This window comes from Andrographis paniculata, unplaced genomic scaffold (assembly GCF_009805555.1).
Source record: "Andrographis paniculata isolate CXL003 unplaced genomic scaffold, ASM980555v1 Contig86END, whole genome shotgun sequence".
Taxonomy (NCBI): domain Eukaryota; kingdom Viridiplantae; phylum Streptophyta; class Magnoliopsida; order Lamiales; family Acanthaceae; genus Andrographis; species Andrographis paniculata.
Window position 1 is genome coordinate 4,627,691 of NW_026137624.1, and position 24,149 is coordinate 4,651,839.

The 24,149-nt window shown below is 28.5% G+C and overlaps 1 protein-coding gene across 1 annotated transcript; it reads left to right on the plus strand.

Moving 5' to 3' along the window:
- The first annotated feature begins 326 nt into the window (after positions 1 to 326).
- LOC127242133 (2-hydroxyacyl-CoA lyase) lies at positions 327 to 5,055 on the plus strand. Its single transcript, XM_051261535.1, has 2 exons — positions 327 to 1,947; positions 4,567 to 5,055. Exons 1-2 carry the CDS (start codon positions 544 to 546, stop codon positions 4,879 to 4,881), a joined length of 1,719 nt encoding a protein of 572 aa, XP_051117492.1. The 5' UTR covers positions 327 to 543; the 3' UTR covers positions 4,882 to 5,055.
- Positions 5,056 to 24,149: the final 19,094 nt, after the last annotated feature.

Below are 24,149 nucleotides of genomic sequence, written 5' to 3' on the forward strand. Positions count from 1 at the left end.
CCTTGGCCCTGGACAAAAAGGACGTTCGCTTAGGCCTAATCTAAATTAAGGTTTATTATTTATTTATATTATATAAAAATTATTTATATATAAATATTATTTGATATATTGGTACAAGATCATGATTTAATAATGAAAAAATAACTTTTTATTTATATTTTTTTGTAAATTAAGTTTTATAAAGCGTTTTATTAAAATATAAAAGAATCTTACACAATTTTTAAAATTAAATTAAAATAATATTTTTTTAACTATAATAAAATTATAGTTAAAAAAATATTATATAGATATATATATATATATTTAAGACCTCGAACTTTTATTTCGCCTCGGCGCTCCGAAAGTTAGGAACTGCACGTACTAACTGCAGGTATTATCTCCCACAAGTACAAGTAATTCTTACCGTCAGATCAGTTCACGCGGTTTTAATTTCTTCTCATAAGTCACAATCGCAATTGCTGTGTTTCGGGAATTCGATAGGATCATCGGATTGTCCCCGCGATCAGCCGTTCTGCTCGATCGATTAATCCCAAAACCCTATCAATGGCGATCGAAAACCCCTCAAAAATCGACGGCAACGCGCTAGTCGCAATGTGCCTATCACGCGCGGGCGTAGATAGGATGTTCGGTGTGGTGGGAATCCCCGTGACGTCACTCGCTAACAAGGCGGTGGCGCTAGGCGTCCGATTCATCGCCTTCCACAACGAGCAGTCGGCCGGGTACGCCGCCTCGGCGTACGGCTACCTCACGCGCCGCCCAGGGGTTCTCCTCACCGTCTCCGGCCCCGGCTGCGTCCACGGCCTCGCCGGCCTATCCAACGCCGCCGCAAACGCTTGGCCTATGGTCATGATCTCCGGTTCCTCCGACCAGAGTTTCACCGGCCGCGGCGACTTTCAGGAGCTCGATCAAATCGCCGCCGCTAAGCCCTTCGCCAAATTCTCCGCCAAAGCGACGGACATAACCAAAATCCCCAAATCCGTCTTCAGCGTCATCGATTCGGCAGCTTCCGGCCGTCCCGGAGGGACCTATCTCGACCTCCCCTCCGATGTCCTCCATCAAACCATCGATGAGTCCGAGGCGGAGCAATTGATCGCCGAAGCCCTAAGTTATCGGAAAAATCAATTGATTCAAAATCCTAGGGTTTCCAATTCCACCACGATCCAAAAGGCTGTAGAATTACTGAAAACTTCCCAGAGACCTCTGATAGTGTTTGGAAAGGGAGCAGCTTATTCCAGAGCAGAAAATGAGCTCACAAAATTAATCGAAAGCACTGGAATTCCATTCCTGCCTACTCCCATGGGGAAAGGGCTGCTTCCCGACAGCCATGAACTCGCAGCCACAGCTGCAAGATCTCTAGCAATTGGGAAATGTGATGTAGCATTGGTGGTTGGAGCCAGGCTGAATTGGCTATTGCATTTTGGGGAGCCACCAAAGTGGTCGAAAGAGGTGAAGTTCATCCTCGTCGACATATCCGAAGAGGAGATTGAATTGAGGAAGCCATGTTTGGGGATAGTCGGGGATGCTAAAGAAGTCGTGGGGATGCTGCACAAGGAGATCAAAGATGATCCATTTTGCTTGGGGAAGACACATCCGTGGGTGGAGGCGCTAAGGGGGAAGAGTAATGAAAATCTGGCAAATATGGAGGCGCAGTTGGCGAAGGAAGTGGTGCCGTTTAATTTTCTTACGCCGATGAAGATTATAAGGGATGCAATTTTGGGGTTGGGTAGTCCTGCTCCCATACTGGTTTCCGAAGGGGCTAATACCATGGATCTCGGGCGAGCTGTTCTTGTGCAAATGGAGCCGCGGACTAGGTTGGATGCGGGAACTTGGGGGACAATGGGGGTTGGCCTTGGATACTGTATTGCTGCTGCTGTGGCATCGCCTGATCGATTGGTGGTGGCTGTGGAAGGGGACTCGGGGTTTGGATTCAGTGCCATGGAAGTTGAGGTACATTAGTTTCTTTGCTACAAAATGAAATATAAGGATCGTAATATATTATCGCCTTCTTTTAAAATAGTCTTGGTGATTTTGATAATTAGCTTTTATACCGTGGTTTGTTGGAGTCGTTGCTTGTGATGATATACTTAGTTATTAGAAATGTTGATGACGATTGGTGAGAATTGCGATAGAACTATTAGAAGAGGTAGTGTTATAACTTATACCCCCTCCGTCCGTCCGGCTCTAATAGCCACATTTACTTTTTGCATGTTTGATTTTTTAATATTAATTATTATATCAAAACGTAGTACAAATTAAGAGAAAAATGACAAAAACACTTCTATCGTCTTATAATACTACTCCCTCCGTTCCTTAACAAACTATCTATTTTTCTATTTTAGTCCGTTTCAAGTATGTATTTTCTTTCTTAGTAACTCTACTATCTACCTAACAGTAGACACTAAAAATATATGTCTAAAATCAATTAAATATCATGTATTTTGGAAGAAAATAAAATTCCAATAAAATAAATATATGGTATTTAATTATGCATATATGTTAATTTTGTACAATAAATATCAACCATTAATGCAAAAATCTGCCTAAAATGGAAGATATCGTACAAATATTATGTGCATAAATAGAGCCATAATAAATTTGACAGCAAAATAATTAATCTTGTCAATAAATGAAGTATATATATTAAATGATATAAAGATTTTGACGGTGCACAATCAAATCCGTCAAGAATGGAAAAGAGCATCCGATGGAAAATGAAAGGTTATAAAATCTTCCTATTAGCCAATCAAAATGCGCCATGTGGCACCATTAAAAAAGGAAGTCGAGGACACCCCTCTTCTATAAATAGGAGCCATGGCCAGTTCATTTGATACACCGAAGTTACATCGAAAATTCAAGCAAAGGGATAAGTCTCTAGACTCTCTCTGTGTATTGTTCTTCATGTTCTTTGTGTCCTTCGAACCGTTCATCGTTGAAAGTCACTGATTTGGACAAATGATCCAATATTGGTCGACGAATCGATGAAGTTAACGTTCTTCGTCGTATGCTCAAGCCGGAGGAAGGATTAAAGCTCCCAAAGTCGTTGAAGAATTCGTCAAAGCCAAGGAAGGTCTCCAAAGTTTCTCTCAAAGCTTTAAGATGTTCATCACGTTCTTCAACAAAGCATCAACTTCGATCCAAAAGTCAAAGGGATACGCCGCCAAAAGTGTTATGGAACACCAAATCCACCTCTTCAAGGATCAAAGCTCCAAAAGCCATTGAAGAGTCCATCAAAGCAAGGAAGAGCATCCAAAGTTCATCTCAAAGTTTCGAGATGTTCATCGCGTTATCACCAAAGCAACAACTCGGTCCTCTTCAATCCAAAAGTCAAAGGGACACGCTGCCAAAAACGTTATGGAGCACCAAATCCACCTCCTCAAAGAGCAAAGCTGCAGATAAGACATCAAATCCAAAGCTATGATCAAATCGCCCACATGGAGACCAAAGTCCTCCAAAAGCGGTAAAGCCAAAGCAAAGATCAAAGCCTAGGATCGTCTAAAGAAGACAACAAATCCAAAGTCGATGATCAAATCGCCTACGCGGAGACATCAAAACCCTCCAAAAGCGGCAAAGCTAAAGCAAAGATCAAAACCTCGGATCGTCTAAAGAAAACAACAAATCCAAAGCCGATGATCAAATCACCTACGCGGAGACCAAAGTCCTCTAAAAGCGGCAAAACCAAAGCAAATATCAAAGTCTCGAATCGTCTAAAGAAGACATCAAATCCAGAGCCAACAATCATATCGCCAACACGGAGACCAAAGCTCTCCAAAAGGCGGCAAAGTCAAATCAAAGATCAAAGCCTTGAATCGTCTAAAAAAGATATCAAATCCAAACCCGACGATCAAATCGCCTGCACGGAGACCAAAACTCTCCAAAAGCCGGCAAAGTCAAACCGAAGACCAAACCTCTTCGGATCAAAGAAGCCATCGAAAATTAAGTTGGAAAATAAATCGACCTGGAAGGAGGATCAAATGACTCATTTAGAGAATATGACCCACTTTAAATTCAAATCAAATATAATTTGTACAAATTTTGTATTTATTAAAAATAACACAATTTCTTGTCTACTCTAACATTACAAATATCCTTTTAATTTACAATATATATTACGCAAATGCTATTACCTTTATATCATACAATACTAATAAGGTTAGTTTAGTCTTTTTATATTTATTTCTACTATGTCAAATATAAGGGTTTTTTAATATCAAATACAACGACGTGAAAGGTAAATGTAAACTTTAGAGACGGACGAACGAAGTAATTGATTTTAGGGAAGGATGTGTCCTAGTGGAATAGAATCGATCCATTTAGTTAGATGAAGTCTTAAGACATCAATAAAATTGTATAGGAGCTTAGTCGAGCTAGCCTGTTCGGATCCATAAATAAATATATGAATTTGAATTTGAATTCGATTCATCTATTACATGTTTTGGAATTTAGTTCTCAGAAGTTACCTACATTTTACGTCGTCTTGGCATATATATATTGGGAATGCTACGCATAGCTATACGATTTGTTTCTTTGTATTGTGTATATGATTAACCGAAACAGAGCTTTGTGTAGACACTGGTGCGCTACCAATTACCCGTGGTCGTAATAGTGTTCAACAATGGCGGAGTATACGGCGGAGATCGTAGAAACCCGGAGGAAATCTCGGGGCCGTACAAGGACGATCCTGCGCCAACGTCTTTTGTTCCCGGCGCTGCTTACCACATCCTTCTGGAAGCTTTTGGAGGAAAAGGGTATCTTGCAGCGACTCCAGACGAGCTGAAATCTGCTCTCGCCGAGGCGTTTTCTGCTCGGAAACCTACTGTCATAAATGTTGTGATCGATCCTTTTGCCGGCGCCGAAAGCGGGAGAATGCAGCACAAGAACTGAACTGTGAAAGAAATTAATTGTATCTACAAATTGAGGTTTGTTTTGGCTCTGTGCTTTTTACATGATTATTGTTGTTTGTTTGATTGTTTTTGGTAATTATATTGGCTTTACCTGTGGACTGTACGGATTAAAATTTCCTCCTCCGGGAGTTACATCAATTTCGACATCTGAAAATCGATTTCCAATCCCGGCCGCCTAGAGGCGAACTAATGCCGCTGGTGTGCTCGTCTGTGCCGCATTCGAGATTGTCGCCGCGGGCAAAATCGAGTTGCAACAAATATGATTGTGTTTTTTTATAAATGGGCTAGTTCATGAGCTAAATGAACACGACCGTACACCTAGTATCTGGTCGTGTATACTCCAGAGTGTTGTGAATGGAAATACGGCCGTGTTTCACTAGACACGGCCGTGTTTGATCACTTTCACGAGAGATTCAGAGAGCGACTGTGCGCTTTTTTTAGGCCCCTCTAAGTTGTCCTTTGCCAAGTTGGAGGAAAAGGAGTGTAGTGTTATTTAATATGGTTGGCCTCAGGTCCTGCCACACTCACACATAATTCGCCTAGTGTGACTTCTTTGTTGAATTTGATTTGTTGGGTATTAGATTCAGTCGGAGATTTATCCAGTATGCACTTCGGTAACGATTGTTAGTTCCCATGTAAAAATAATTGTATTAGTATTTATGCAATTTAACTAAAAGTAAAAATATTTTGATTATGCACTTCGGTAACGATTGTTAGTTCCCACGTAAAAATAATTGTATTAGTATTTATGCAATTTAACTAAAAGTAAAAATATTTTGATATTAATATACTATTACTTTAGTAAAATAGGTAGAACTGTTGACGGTCCGAGCCGAGCCGAGCCGAGCCAAATTTTAAGTGTTCGTTAACGTTCGCGAATAAGGCTCGGGCTCGTTCGTTAAGCTTTCGAGCTCGGTTCGTTAAGAATTTTTGTTGTTTGAGCTCGTGTTCGTGTTCGACTCGTTTAGACTTGTTTAAACTCGTTCGAGTTTGTTCGAGCTCGTTTGTCTTATTTTTTTAAATTTATATATAAATTATAAAGAAAATTTAAAATTATTGTATTTATATATTTTAAATTAATATTTTATTTATTTATAAATTATGATTTTATATGTATATATAATATTTATAATAAATATATTATTTAAACGAACGTTCGCGAACAAAGCTTGGGCTCGTTCGTTAATCAAACGAGCCTGTTTATGTTGTTCGGCTTGGCTCGTTAACGTTCGCGAACGAGCTTTAACCGAGCCGAACCGAGCCACGAACGGTTCGGTTCGTTTAACAGTTCTAAAATATAGGAAATACTTTGAATTGAAACGTTTCCAAAATCTTACTCTATGCATCTTATCATCTTTTTTTAAATAAATGATTATTTATATTTTATTTTTTATAATACAGTAAAAATTATATTTATATTTAAAATATCATACAAATATGTATTTATGTCACTAACTGACCAATTAAATTTAAAACTTTACTATTTAAAATTAAAATCTAGAATTCAAGCCCTCCAAACATAAATAAGAAACAGACGGTTTGAAACGGCGTCGTATTGCGTGAAAATGCACGTGGCTTAATTGGACCAGCAACTATTAAGTGAGGTCGGGGAGTGCTGGTCCAACATGATAAGACGCCTTGTAATGATATTTCATACTTTTTCCATTTCAAATTCATTGCTAATTTTTCGATACAATTTTTTACACAGTAGTATAATTTTGATAGTTTTAAATTTTAAATTTTTTTATATAAAATATTAGATATATTGCATTTGAAATATGAATATATATATATATAAATAAAAATTGTTCAAATATTAGAATTTTCAATCTAATTAAAAATAATAGAAAAGGATGTGAAATACAAATAATATTTCATATTTATGTGTCTGTTTGTCGATTCCACAAATATCTTTTTCGACCTTTTTCTTGCTTTTATGTGTTTTTTTTGACTTTGAATTGCAATGTGAGACATTCACAACTATTCATAATCATTCAATTAGGAAAATTAAATGCAAAATGTTGATGATAACATGCACAATAAATAAATTGTAATTAAGATATAATAATTATTATTATAAAAAAATATATACATATTTTTCGATTAATATTACTAGTAAACATAATATATATACTCACATAATATATATATATATATATAACATATAGAATGCCCCCTCACAAAAATTAAAAATGCAAAAAAAATAAATTATTTTTTATTTTACCAATAAGTAATTTCTACTCTCTCTACGTTATACTTTGTCCGTCTCATATTTATATTAGTATTATATTGAGATAAAGTAGAAATAAAGGTAAATAGATTAAATGAACCCTATTAATATTGTATGATATAAATGTAATAACATTTGTGTAATATATTGTAAATTGGAAGGGTATTTGTAATGTTAGAAAGACAGTACAATTACAAATAAATACTTTGTTATGGGACGGACTAAAATAAAAAAATAGATAGATTGTTAAGAGACGGAGGAATATAAAACTAAAGATCGATTTCCGATCAAAAAAAAAACAAAAAAAAAAAGAGATGATTGGAATGTTCTGTAAAAAATACTCCCTCCGTCCAAGCTAAAAGTATACAAACTTTTGGCGCGGAGATTAAATAATAATAGTATTTTAATTATAGTGGGTAGGTAAAAGTAGTAAAATGACATTTTTGCCCTTACTTTTTTATATAAAAGTAATGATGTGATGTAAAATAGGGGTATTTATGGAAAAAATGAAGTATTTATGAAATGGTTACTTTGTAATTGGACGTCCCAAAATAGAAATATGTATACTTTCTAACTGGACAGAGGGAGTAATTTAACGATATGGAGTAAATTTGTGAGTGTAAAATTATGAATTCAAATAATATTCTTACTTTGGTATTAATATACATCATTTGATCTATCAAATAAAAAAAAAAAAAAAATACAAACATAAATTTCAAGTTATTATTTCGCAGACGAATTAAATTTTATTTTTAAATATTTGATATTATTCGTTAAAAAATCAGATCAATACTTTCATATCTAATAATAAATATTTTGTAGCTTCGTAGATAAGTCATGTATGTCTTCTTGTGATTAATTTTCCAAATGGCAGCTTAGATTTTCCATAATAATTTTATTTAACAATTCATGCATTTATTATTATTTTATAATTTTCTTGTGATGACTTATAAACAAGGACCGGGTGTCAATAGCGTATAATACCTGTATATATACATGTTTATACTCCATCCGTCCCATGTAATATGGGTGTATTACTGTAGATACGAAAAATTAGGTAAAATATAATTAGTAAGTAATTAAGAAGTATATTTGTAAAAATAATTATTATTTAGTAAAAATAATTATAGATTAAGATTAAGATAAGTAAATAGTTTAATTAAAATTAAGAAAATTATAAAATTTAAAATTTAAAATGCGATTAAAGTACATAATTATATTCCAAAAATAGAAAAAATAAGTTATGTGGGACGGACAAAAATAAAAAATAGGGACAAATTATATGGAAGTATAATCGATCATTATTATTATTATTATTATTATTATTATTATTGCTGCTGCTGCTGCGCCCCTTGCTTCCAATTTTTTATTTTTTAAAATGTGAAAAATATATTTACTGTCTTTTTTAATAAGTATTTGTTTTTTATTTAAATTTTTTAATATTAATATATAATAAAAAAAATTTTAAAAATGATAAAATAATTTTATTAGTACTGTGATACAAAGATAATGATATTTTGTAATACATTGTAAGTTGTAAGAATAAATTTAATACTCATTTCATCCCTGTTAAATTGTCCTAGCTTTAGGTATTGTATAATTAGTAAGTAATTAAGAAGTGTATCAGTGAAAAATAATTATGTTTTAATATAAATAATTATAAATTAAGATTAAGATAACTATAGTTTAATTAAAATATAAAAAAATATAAATTATGAATTTTAATATGTAATTAAAGTGTATAATTATATTTCAAAAAAAGAAACGACAGATAGGGACAAAAAAAATATTAAATAGGTAGGACAATTATTAACAATAAATTTGAGTAATTTGAGTATTTTATTGTAGAACAAACCAAAAGAAAAAAAATATGTTAAAAAATGAGAGAGTACTTTTTATATAATCATATTAAAATTATCTTTAATTATAGATTATAGATTTACTTTTATTTATTTTCTATTTTTTTTTCCTTTACCCATTCCTACTGTGTCAAAGAAAATCGAAAAAAATGACGTCAGATCGGTAATAATAAATTTACGATCAGTCCCCCAGAGTTCAAGAGCTGAAATTAGACCTCGAAATGGTCGATTTATGTCGAATTCGTGTTAGATTGAATACTTTAAATGAGTAAAATCACTAAATTCTAACACGATTTGTTTAATATCGTATCGGATTCGTATTGATCTATTTTTAATCGTATTGAATTCGTGTTGATCCGCATATATAATTTGATCAAAATATTTGATCCAAATCCAATTACTCCTATTTCTTATCGGGTTCTCGTATTATGTTAGTTTTTATCGGTTTTAGTATAACGTGTTTACTGAATTAAGTTGGATTATTTATAATTAAATTAATATACTGACTAATTATTAAATTAAAACTATTTTACATATGTAATAAATTTATACTAATATATAAAAATCGGATTGTCATGTTGAGAGCATCAACCTTAGCCCAACTCGTTTATTATCGTATCGGTTTCGTGTTAACCCATAACTTAATTTCTTGATCAAAACTTAATTATCTTGTGTCGGTTCGTACCGATTGCTGTGTCGAATTAGTTTTTGCGAGCTCTAATTGAAATCATGTGCCTATAATTGATGTGATATAGGTTTTTGTACGAACATATTTCGTGTGCGGAAATCAAATGGTAGCATACAGCGCGTAGATTATTATTACATTATAGCGGTGGAATCGGAGGTTGATGACATGGAGGCTATTTTTCGGAAAAAAATAAAAATAAAAATAAAAATAAAAATAAAAATAGGATCTAGTTATTATTGAATTATTTTATTAGTTGAGTTGTGATAATTAGAAATCGCATGCATTTTATATTCATATCATATGCGATATTTGGGTGATTTTGATTGGATTCTACCTAATTTATATGCGAATTGTTTATTTGCTGTGTGCAGAGGACAAATATTAAATTTGACATAATTGGCAGAAAAATGAAATAAAATTAATTAAAGGCCCAAAAGCCCATCTACAAAATAATTAGGCAAAAATCAAATAAGAAGAAAAAGACACGCCTATTTGACAAGAGAAAACGGCTAGGGCAGAACCGCAGCAGGAGACTGACGGATTCATAGATCGGAGCAAATTGACAGAGAAGATTTCTCCCTCCCACTATGACTTCGTCATTTTCTTTTATTATTTGTTATTTGATTATGGAGTAGATACTTTTCTGGTTTTAGGGGTGACAATATTTTGGTTCTTTTGTTTTGGATATTCTTGATTTTCTTTATAAAAGTTCTTTTTTATTATCAATATTTGTCTAATTCTGATAATAGGGTTTATGATTGTTAGATTGATTGAATATTTTGGTACCAATATTTAAATTAGTCTGATAATCTAAAGTCAATTCAGGTAGGATATCCGTAATTGTATTCACACTTGAATAGGTGATAACCGGGTTGAATAGTTCCTTCCCGGGGTTAGACAATCAAATCTAATTGCTCCTCCTAGGTAGTAATTGTTTCGAATATTACAATGCGGTTAGGCAATATTCTTATAGGCGCACCCAGGTTTATTTGCTTAATTAGGGGTAGTTAACGATCGTACCTTAATTACCTAGACACTGTAGGAAAAATTGGTTGTCAGAGCTTCTTGATAACTATAACTAATTTATTATACTTTAATAAGAATTAATTTTATTGAATTAATGATAGAACACAAGTGTCATAACTGCATCATCCCTTGGGCGCCAGACATTCCCTTGATAATCAGTTCCCCTTAATTTAATTGCTTTGTTATTTTATTTTAATTAGATAATAAAAGAAATTTCCTCATTTATTTACTATATTAGAACACGAAAGAGTGAATCACACAATCCCTGTTAAGACGATCACTTTCCCTATATTACATTAAATTGTGATCATGGAGTAGGTGAAATATTTGATTGACCGCGCAATACGTCAAATTGTCGTATTTTAAAAAATTTATAAAATAACAATCTACAAAAACTACATGTTAGAAATATTAATTTATGTATTTGAAACTGATAAATAGTAATAATTTTTTAATTAAAAATAATATACTCTTAAAAGATTTTCTTCTATCTACTTGTTTGAGATTTTTTTTTAAAATTTTTTTATATATATTATTACATCATATAATTATTCAATTTTAAAATTTTATTATTCTAAAAAATTAAATTTATAATTTAAATTTCCAAACAAACAAATTATATATATATAAATTTCTTAGCAATATTTTAGTCTACTTTAATTATTTTCTTATAAAACAAATACTTTTTATTTAAAAATTAATAAACAATACTTTACTTTAAGTAATACTAAAATTCTCTCAAAATACGTAGCATATGAGATTTAAAATAATAAAGTTGGCTAGCCCAAGCTACATCATTAATGTAGAGTGGATTATTAAAGGTGTGTTTGTTTTGGAAATGATCCCCAAATACACTATTTATCCTATTTTTTTCCTTCAAAAATATCAAATCAAATACCTATTTTTTATTTTTTATATTATACTAAAAATCAATTTTACATTTAAAACATCACATCAACACCTATTTATATCACATCATACAACTATTCAAATTCAAAAATTTTACTATTCAAATCCCAACTTAAAATCCAAACTCCCAAACAAATACACCCTGAAGTGTGTTTGATTTATGTTTAAAATACAAATCAATATTATTCAGTTTACTTTCAAATTCAAATCAAAATCAAACAAATTCAACGTGTTTACAAAATTTATTACAAATTCGTCACATTACCACTAGAGTCGGCAAAAATAGGTAAATCTTGAAAATTCAATTCGAACTCGGTGCTAAAAATTGTATTTGAATAAAAAAAAAAAAAAAAAAAAAAATAGTGTAAAAAAATTTTAGCCTGTTCTCGGCCTGACACGCCATGAATTGGACCTTGCCTAAGCCCACTAAGGTCAAACCGTGCAGGATCCTATTTTTTAAAAAAATAAATATATTTAAAATTATTAGTTTTATATCTACATTAACAAATAAATATATAAGAAAAAAAAAAAACACACACACACAAATATAATTAGGTAATGTATTTAATTCTTATATTTAAAATTTTATGAAATTATTTTAGATTTTTTCAAAAAGTAAATTAAAAAATAAAATTAGACCAGCCCAAAATTGATTATAATCATATATGAATTTTATTGAAATAATATATAAAGTGCCGAAATAACTAAGCTATGTTAAAAGTATTTTTACATTATTTAAGTTTTTCTAGAAAAAATATTAAATTTAATTTTTATAATTACTCTAAACATTATATTAATAATTTATTTTTATTCAAAAGGTCATATTTAATATTTATCTAATTTATATCAAATATTTATTTTATATTAATTCTTTTATTTTTCAATCAATTCAAAGTCTCGTACTATTCTTAAAACGTATATAAACACATCACACCTAACGTTTCCAACTATACAAATAGAATTAAATATTAAATGTAAGAAAAATATGGTGAACATTTTACTATTCCTAATAAATACTTAGAAAAATAAATGTGAGAACTGTTTACTTCTGATTATTTTTTGGAAAAAAAAATTATTTTAGTTCCAATATAATTAAAATTCATCAATTTTGGTCTAAATATAAAAATTTTATCAATTTTTGTCCAAATATAATTAAAACTCATCATTTTTTGTCATAATATAATTTTTTTTTTATCAATTTTAGTCACAATATAACCAAAACTTATCATTTTTTGTCTCAATATAATCAAGTATTATCTTTTTTGGTTCCACCATCAACAAACGGACGAAAAATATTGCAAAATTGTGCAATTTCTTCAAATATAAATATAAGATTTGATTTCTTTTCACGTCAACATTTTTCGTCGATTTGTTGACGATGTGGGACAAAAAAAGATAAGTTTTAATTATATTGAGACAAAAAAAAGATAAAGTTTGATTATATTGAGACAAAAAAATGATGAGTTTTGGTTATATTAGGACTAAAATTGATAAAAATTTTATATTGAAACTAAAAATTGATGAGTTTTGGTTATATTGAGATTAAAATTGATAAGATTTGTATATTATGACCAAAATTGATGAATTTTGGTTATATTGGGACCAAAAATAATTTTTTTCCTTATTTTTTTATTTTTATTTTATTTTATTTTTTAAATAGTGAACATTATGTGTTACAGAAAAAATAAATTATAAAATTAATAAATGTAAGATCTCAAAATAAACTAATTCCAAAACATTATTTTATTTAAAACCACAAGGATTAAAAAAGGATGTTCTTGCTTGTGTTTTGTAGAATTTTGTTTTTATTAATCTTTTTTTTTTTTTTTTTTTAATGTGGATTAATAGTTATATATTGAATAAAAATGACTATATTCTAAAATAACTAAACTGTATTGAAAAAGGGAACCGAGAAGAAGAAGAAAAAAAAAATAAAAAAGAAGCAAAATAAATATAGCTTAAATTAGTCAAATTAACAATTAATGTTTTACTTTTATTCAACAATATTAATTTAATTTTTGTAGGAAATAATTAGTTAGCCAACCAATTAATAATATATTTCAAATTAAAAATAGTATATATACATATATATGTGTGTGTGAGGGGGGGGGGGGAGGGTTATGAATTTCTTGCAAATGTGAGGCTTTTTATAAATTTTTTAGATAAATAAATTCTATAAATATGGACGTAATACAATCAATAATTCGCACAAAATGACATTAACATGACATAGAAGATGATGTATTAATATTATATTAAAATATAATTAATTCAAAGTCGAGACTTAGCCTAGGCTCTGATACCATATCGGATGCAGAAGGACCGTCTCATGTAAAAACTCGAACTTTTAAAAAATTATAGCCATTAATTATATATTTGCAAACAGGAGCCCCTAAACATATATTATATTATGTATTATATTATGTCGTAGAGCGCATAAAATATAATTTGATAGCAAATACGCTGAATGAATATAATATGCATTGTGTTGATTCTTAAATGTATATTTTAAAGATATATATATTTTTTTATATACGTTATTTATTTGTTGAATTTAATTGTTATATAATATCTATTTATATGTTGTATTTATACTTTATGAGTCGTTAGGTTTTTTTTTTTTTTTTTTTCTTATGTATTATTAGCATTGTACTGATTAATACCTTATCAGCATGGGAACAATAGTCCTATGTATATTATCTTATTTGTTTATAATGATTTTATTTACGTGCTACTTCAATAATAATTGATACTATTGATACTTCCTCCGTTCCAAAACTATGATTTGGGTTGTGTTAGACACAAAATTTAAGAAATATTGATATTATATTAGTAGTTGATAAAAAGTACGGGTAAAAAATATTTTTGCCCTAGTGAGTGTATTGGTGTAAAAAATAGTGGCAATTGTGTAATAATAATGAAAAAAGTAAAGGTAGTTTTATAGTAATATGATTATTTATGAAAATGAGACTATTGTTTTAGGACGGACAAAAATAGTAAACAAGATTATTGTATTGAGACGGAGAAAGTAAAAATAAAAATAAAAAAAAGACGATTCAGACTAAAATTCAGATATTGCGGCATTGAGGAGTTGTCTTTTCGGGGACGAATCCAAATAGTCATTTGATACACAAATTATTGTGAGTTTTTGGGTGAGTGATCGTGAATATTTGACTTAGTTTTAGCAAGGAAAATTACTATAAACTCAGAGGATTATTTGGCTAGTAAATTTTTCAGTGATTGATATCCTCATAGTAGAATTTCGATCAATAAATTGTCTTGTCATTTTACTTTTTGTTCGCAATTTTTTTCCGTCAAACAAAAATAACAACATGCACGTCACACTTGAAATTAAAGTTCATTTGTAGTATTAGTTAATTGTGTGTAATAGAAGTATATTTTAATAGTATATATGATTAAAAAAAATTAAAATATATGTTTAAATATTTTTAACATTATATTTCAATAAAATATATACTCCTTCGTCCACGGATAAAGTATACATTTACTTTTGGCGCGGTGTTTAAGAAATAATAGTATTTTAATTATAGTGGGTAGTTAAAAGTAGTGTAATGATATTTTTGCCCTTGTTATTTGGTATAAAAGTAATGATGTGATGTAAAGTAAGAATATTTGTGAAAAAAAGTGAGGTATTTAATGAAATGTTTACTTTGTCATTGGACGTCCCAAAATAGAAATGTGTATATTTTCCAGGTGGACAGAAGGAGTATAATATTTATTTATTTATCATTATCATATATTAATTTTATTAAAAAAAAATTGAAAATTTTTAAAGGCAAATAAATTAATTTTCTTTTAATATGTATTGTTTCAAGTTAATATTTTAAAATTTTAATTTAATAAAAATATTTTTTTTTCAATTTAAAATTATAAATACACTATTAGTTTTTTTTTTTTTTTAATGCAGTATATTTATTTTATTATAATAAATATATTCTTATCCCTACAAAAGTAAATGAATATATAATAACCAAAATCAATTCAATATAAATTTTAAGATTTTTTTTATATATATAGAGAGAGAGTAGAGAAATATGGGTGATGGTGACGAAGGTTCGATGTCGAGAAGTTCACCTAATCCACGATGAACAGAGTATTACATATTTATTATATATATATATATATATATATATATTTTATTGAATGGAGACAAAAGAGACAAATTTGTACACATGACTTCATTCAATTGACACGTGTCGTATATTTATTTATTTAATATTTCCTCTGACGTCAAATGTCGGCTTATTAATTTAGTTACACCTTCATTTCGTTGACATATATCACATTCCATTTTCACCATTATTTTGTGCATTATATATACCCACTAAAGTGTTAGTAATGTAAAATTAATCATAGGAAAAAAAACGCAAAAAAAATTATTGATATTTTAGAATAAATAAATTAAGAAATATTTTTCCACAAATCCTATAGAAACATCCTTAATTTTTTATTTTTTATTTTTAATTTGAATTTGAATTTGGAAAAGAACACAAATTTAAATTCAATTAGTATTCAATTTGACATAAATATATGTTTCATGTTTTATATTTTGAAAGAATAATTGACATTTTTTTTTTTTCAAAAAGGAAAAAAATAAATTGATGAATAATGCGAGATCAAAATTTGACCTTAGAAAATAGGGCTATGAGTTTTATTATTATTATTTGATGTTTTGAGGAATTAAATAGTTCATTTTTAAGAAAATTAATACTCCATCGGTCCATTTTCTAATGTCTTATTTGATATTTAAACATATTTTTAGACAATTAAGATTTTTGTAATAAAATGATAAATTTGCCCTTAATCTTGTATATAAAAAATGAAAGAGTAAATAAAGTAAGGGTAAAAGAGTAAATTTTGTGTATAAAAATAGAAAGAAGACAATAATTGTTGGACATTCCAAATAGGAAAATAGGACGTTAGTTTGTGGACGGAGGGAGTATTACATAGTAGATAAATATGAAAAAAGATCGTCTAATAAAATAAATGTGAAATAATGGACTGAGAATGATCCAACATGCGATCTTGTAAGGAATTTTACACCTAAAAAAAACTCAAAAAAGAATAATTAATCCTAAATAATGGTGAGTTGTTGGGATGAAAAGAGAGAATACTGGTTGATATGAAGCATCAATATTTTTTATTTAATATTTATATACAAATATTTCATTTAAATAAAGGTGTAGGAAATTATGGATATTTAAAAAATTTGAAAATAATAAATTTTTTAAAATTAACTACTATTTTATAAGATATTAAAATATTTTTAAATATTGTATAAAAAAACTAATTTTTTTGTTAAAATAATGCATAATATATTTGTGAAAATAAATAAACCCAATAACCATTTTATCAAAAAACTAAAACACATTAGTTAGGTGGTTATTATATTCGGTTGAGATTGAGGGTTTACCCAACTCACTCAGCCAGTGAATAACGACGGCAAATTCTTACGATATATAAAAAAATTATATAATAATAAAGTTGAAAGCACACACCAATTGCAAATCTTGGGTGTGTATGTTTTCTTTTAAATAATTTTTTTGTCCATCACTTTTAGTCTTGAACTTGTCCCTTCAAAATATTTTAATGTCTGATTTTAATTTGAGATGTTTAAAAACTCTTGCAGCTTTTTTATTTTAAATATAGATTTTCTTTAATTATTACTATAAATGTAATTTATAAAATAATTATAAATACAAGATACATTTTTTGTTATCTAAAATACTTTCTTCCTTTCCATGGTAGATATTAGCAACAATTTTCAAGCAGCAACCCAATTTGTATTAATTGGATAATCTAGCGTTGATGGTTACTGTAATCGATATTAGTTATTTTTTTAAAGAATGACATTGTTGGTTATAAAGAATTTGAAATTACACTAATTCATTCTTTCTTTAGGTTTGAGCAATGACGGATGACGTAATGGTAGCCATGGAGATGACGAGGTACGTAATATAAATGATTTATCATATTAAAAAAACAAATATTTTGAAATATCTTTAAATACAACTGTGTTCATGCAAATTAGCCTCAACTTAAGCCAACAACTACATGTAGTTTCAAACTATTTTAATACGAGTTTTGAGCGTAATTTTGCACTTAAGCAGTACTACCCTCAAACTAGTGATCCTTTATTCTACTCAACATGTGGAACTTTATGTCATATGGTATTTCATCTTAGCCTCCATACCACGAAAGTCAATCATCATAAGTCGTTGCATCACCATATAGCCTACTCCGTCCACCGATTTACAGTCAAGGTCTTTCGCATGTTCCTAATCTTGATAGGTCAGTAGAGATCAACCAATGCACAAGTAAAAATTGAAATATGGATGCGGATGTAGAGTTGACTAGAGCATGATGCAACGTGACAACCGATGCACGGGTTGGTGTTGGACAGAAGAAACAATGGTTATGGGAGCGTATATGTGAGCTTTCATTGTACTAATGAAGGAAAAAAAACATACGGTAGTAGACTTAAAAATAAAAAGACTTCTGAAGAATGTGAGAATCGGTGGATGAAGATCTAATCGCAATGTCATAAATGGTCTGGTGTACAAGTCCAAACACAACCATAGTATCGTAGCGGTTGGAGCACATCAAATTTTGTATGTCACTCATTTATTTTCATCATAGCTCTTAATTTTTAATATAAGTAAGATTTTATTTTTATTTTTATATTAATAGTAATCTTGTGATACGAACAATATTGTCAAGAAGTGTATCTTGAAAAATACAAAATGAGCTTTAAGTGCGAGTCATATTGGCATATCCTTACAGATTAACCAAAATGATTGGAATTTTTTGTTGAAAAGAAAGTCAAAATATCTGATTAATGTTCTGAGATTGAAAAGACACATATAAAGGAAACCCCTGCAAGTGGTAATGTTGATAAACACTCCCAAAAACCTTTGTTGAGTGAAGTACATTACAAATTGATCAAGATACAGATGGTAGAGGTCCGGCTTTGTCAAATTTAGGTGGCCCGACTGCGATTGATTTAGAATGTCCAGTTGGTGTTAAAAAAGGCCAAGGACGGTAATAAATCAAATAGTCAGAGGCAATATAAATTTAAAAGCTTGAAGAGTCTCAAATTTGGGTAACTAAAAGTATTATATTTGGTCTAATGAAGGCCGACTCCGGGAGCCGTGAAGGATGGTCAGCATCGGAGGCTATTGAAAGCAAAAGAGAACTAAAGAGAGATGAACACTATGATCGCTAGTTGATACTAGCTGAGAATGAGGCAATACAGTTATTTTTGTTAAATTCAATCACTGAAAACCCGCATGAATCCATTGATCATTTTTTTTTGTATCTCTGTTAGCATAAAGTAAAAATAGCTCGGGAAGCTACTTTTTTGGCCAAAGAGCTGGACATTATTGGCCAGAGGTTCATGGTGACATTGAAAAATCTTAAGATGCAAGATGTTATGCAATAAAAGAATAACTAGTGAAGAATTACTAAACCATTATAAAAATACATACAAATGTTTACAATTTTTTTTCTATGTTATATATGTCTAACTACTATTTTTATTTTTTTTGCGATGAATGAAACCTTGATTGTGAGTCAAGCGACGAGTTCAAAAGAAACAGTGGAATTTGGACCAAAGGCATGCAATGTGAAAGAAGAAAATGCATCTTCAATGACGAGGATATTGTTGAAGGTATCGAATGGTAAATCTTGGTCATATTCATCTTCAACAACCATGTTATGCAATATAATACTAGTAGTTATTACGTAGAGTAAGTTGGATGTTTTCCCCAGTCTAGCTGACATTTGCAAAATATGACATTTCTATTTCAAAACACCGAAATTCTGCTCAATATCCTTACATGCTTCTTGCAATGTCATGAAAGCTCACCCCTTCGCGATTATGGGGTTCCTTACCGCCTGCATGAATATCGCATACCTAAGATATATTTCGTCTGTCAAGTAGTAAGACATATTATAACGATTTCCATTCATCTCGTATTCTACTGAAGGTGTCGTACCGTTCATGTCTTTTTCTTTCTTAATTCGTATAAAAGCTACAGTTTGGACATGTGTAGAATGTAGATGTAATTTCACAAAGATAAATAAATATGAAATAAGATTAAAATTTAATTGAACTATAAATAGCACAACCTTAAAACTAATTAAAGTTGTTCAGAATACCTATTTCATGCGAAACTTCTTTAACTTTTGGGAAAAATTCATTATAAAACAACTATTTATCACACGAACTAGCTAGACCATTTTGTCGTAAAAGTTATTAATACTAGTTGGCTCAATTGACATTGTTCTTTGAAGCTTCAACCAATACATAAAATTTTCACAAAGTATAGATTGTACAGAAAATTAAATGGAATTTCTAGAATCCAGTTCATTGTAGATCTAATGATCTATGCGAAGTTGCATACAGTAGCAACAAAAAACAATCTTAGCGAAATGTTCATCCACAATGAACTTCACCAAAACAATAAGCTCCAGAAAAATACAAAAATGACAGTCTCAAAATTTGAATGAAAAATCACTTTCCCTAACAAGAAATTTAAACAATGTAAAAAATATTCGAAAAACTACAAAATTGACCCTTATACCTAGAAGAAATGTTTGAAGCCTATCGATGTCCTCACTGGACTTCTCCGTTGGACTTCAACTTCACGAAGAAGCAACCGGAGAACAAGCGATATATATCCCGATCTAGAAGACAAAATAAGCTTTTAAACCGATGTGAGAGGAAAAAGAATAGACTTGGTGAAAATTGGTAAAAAAATCTTTCCAGAATTAGAGTTGCCTGTGTGCATTTGGCCCCTTTCACCGTTGGATTCGCCCTCCAATTTTTTCTCTCTGTAGTTTCAAACGCGAATGTCGAAAGAGAAAATGAGACCGATGTGTCTATTTTTTAGAATTTATAATTTTAGCCTAGACACGTGTGCTCAATATATATTTTGAAGGGTTTTTTTTTTTTTTTTCACTCTAAACCGCTGTATTTATTTTTACGAGATATATAATAATATTTTATTATATATATAAATTGATAATATTGTTGTAATAATACGTAAAAATATATAAGTTTTTTTAAAAAAATAAATTAAGTGAAAAATATCATTACTAAAAAACAAATAATTTAATTTTAAATGAATAAAAAAGACAAAATGAATTAATTGATTTGAAACCAAGTATTTTTTCCATACACCAAATTTGTATTTGCTTTTTATTTTTTTCACATAAAACATGAATTTTCTATTTATAGCATATCTTTGAAATTTATATTTATTTACAAAAATATCTTAATTATTTACACATTCAATCTATCAATTTTTTTCACTTCATTAATTCATTAATATACCTTCCAAAAAATCTCATGCTTTATGTCACAATAAATAAATATTATATTATATTTATTAAAATTTATATATAATTCAAATGAATGTGTATTTGATGAACGAAGAAATATACTCAGTGGTGGACAACAAGATTACATACGTCCATGTGAAGCCCATAAATATGAATAACCCCACTATCATATAACTACTTTCTAATTATTTATTTCTTTCATTTAAATTATTTCATTCAATGTATAAGTGGAAATTGCACAATTTAAAAAGAAAAAAACAATAATATTACAAGGAAAATGACTTTGAAAGTCACATCATTGGCTTCCAATATAAATTCTTATTACATTCTTGCAACGGATGTCTAGTGATGTGACGATGAACTTAAAGATTCAAATTTTTACGTCTTTAGATTTTATTTATCACAAACTTATCTTGTCGGATCTAATTTATATGCTATTAAATTTAGCTGTAAATTCCAACGTAAAAAAAAAAAAAAAAAAAAAAAGAGCAAAATCTCAAAAATAAATTTGTGTTTGTAGGTTATTTTAAGGAGTTGGATTGGGTGCTGATTAGGTAAAATTTATTATCTATAAATAATAATTGAATAGTAGAAATTGTTAAAAAGTTCAAAATTAATGGATTCAAATTTCGTCAGATTTTAAATATATTCCATATATTTTTATATGTATATGAAATGGTAACTAGATACGTTCTAATTTCTTATATAATATTAAGAAATTTATGAATATCATAAATAACGTAATTTATATGGTTTTGACGGATATCTTCAAAATGAGAATATTGCAAAATGTTTTAAATAATTTGTGCTATACTTGACGGATATCAAGTATAGAAATTGAGAAAAGAAATGCGGTCAAATTATACTTAATTACACAAAAAATCTAAAATTAATTAAAATACAAATCCAATCATTTAATTTAATTTATTTACTTAAAAATTTCTGTTATATTTAGAGTTGTTTATTTTTTATTTTAAACAAAAATTTATATTACTAAATCAGTATATAATTATAAAAATATATTATTTTGTGTCACAAAATTTTATACTATTGAAAAAAATTTTAAATCAGATATTAAATTCAAATTAAAATCAAACAATTTTTTTTAATAATTTTCATATATTAATTTTATGAATAGTTTAATACTTTATCGCCTCGTCACAGATCACCTTTGTTTTTTTTTTTTTTTTTCTCAATATAAATTTACCCTTTCTCTCTTTGGTAAATTTAACAACCTTAAAACATATTTAATAAATATAAATCAATTTAATAAAATTTCACATATTTATAACTTATCTTTGATAAATAAACATTTTGATCTAAATTTAAAATTTTAAGTTTTTTTTCTATAAAACTAATTTATATTAATTATAGATAAATAAATATTTTTTTATTTATATTATCAAATTTTACTCTTTTACAAAATAATATTCAATTATATAGTTTTTTTTTTATTAAGATATAGTTTAAAATATTTAAATATATATTTTAAATTTCTTTTATTATATATATATATCAATTTTTATTTAAAAAAATACTAACAACGTCACTTTTTAAAAAAAAAGTAATAAAATAATATTATAATAGTTATAATTAATCTATTAAGCTAATTTTTGAGAATGAGATCATCCAACCCATAAACGGAGAGAATATTACATATTAATTACTTCGATTGTATAAGTAATTTTAAAAATTTAAACTGATAGGCCACATTAAATACGTCACAGATTTTGAGCATTTAGAGTCATTCTGCATTCAATATTTGAAAATAAAAAATATTATTTTTGTTTATTTCAAACTCACTGTAATGTTTTTAAATTTAGAAATAATTAATACTTCGTCCGTCCGTTCCAATACAATAATCATGTTTATCATTTTTGTCCGTTCCAAAACAATAGTTTCATTTCCATGAATAACCATATCACTATAAAATTATCCTTACTTTTTTTCATTATTATTACACAATTGCCACTATTTTTTATAATAATACACTCACAAGGGTTAAAAAGTTTTTTATCCATACTTTTTACTCACTATCAATATAATATCAATATTTTTTAAATTCCGTCAAACACAACTCAAATTATAGTTCTTGAACGGAAGGAGTAATATTTATATATATTAATATACATTTCACTTTATCCCATCAAATAACTCAAATAAAAAAAACAAATAATCAATTATCTCTCCAATCACATCACTAAGTATCCAAATTATCTCAAATTATCGTACTTAATGCTCTCCACTTAAATTCTCATGCCAAATACAAATGTTGCACAGTGTTTGAGACGAAGGGAGTACGTTTTAGAAGTGGAAATTTGAAATAAATTACACCTAAGTAAAAAAAATATTTGAGGAAATATTTTACGAAAATAATACTAATAATTAACAATATATAATTGTTCTTTAGTGTAATAGTATCTCTATATTACCCATGTGCATTTTCTGTGACAGCTGCGAATTCTAACATTATAAAAAAAAAATTGTCTCTATTTTATCATTTGAGTGTTTATAAATAATATGCTCATATTATATTCAGTAAATAAAATATATAAATTTTATTATGTTTATTATTATTTTTTATCTATTTATATAAATATCACTCATATTACACTCATTTATTTTAATCTAAAAATTATAATCTAATAAAATTTCAATTTTTTTTTTTAAATAATTTTATTAGGTTACTTGACACAACTGTTGCTTGTAAACAACAAAGATCTTTTATCAACTTTCCCTGACATGTGGCACTCATCTGTACACCCTGGACCACCAGGATTCATATATTTTTTTTCTTTATTTCAATTTTCAATTTAAAACGAAATTTCAATTTAATTTCCTTGCTGTTTATATATATATATATATATATACATTATTTTTATTTATGTTGATTTTTTCCCGTAGATTTGTTCAAATAATTTAAAACAATGATTACTATTTGTCAAAATATCAAATTAAAATTAAATTTTTTGCATATTGGCTTCAGTTTAAAAATTGACTATTATAGTTTGAATGATCAATTTATGTATATTCATTTTTAATAATTTTATTTTTAATTTTTAGTTATTCTAAATTTAAAATTTATAAAAAGAGGTAATAAAATTTGATTTTAATTTTATTTAGATATATACTTACTATTTATTTATACGATAAAAATCATATAAATAATA

Coding starts and splice junctions, on each gene's coding strand:
- LOC127242133 (XM_051261535.1), top strand. CDS start 544: ATGGCGATCGAAAACCCCTCAAAAATCGACGGCAACGCGCTAGTCGCA. Junction 1,948..4,566: donor TCAGTGCCATGGAAGTTGAG/GTACATTAGTTT, acceptor AGCTTTGTGTAG/ACACTGGTGCGCTACCAATT.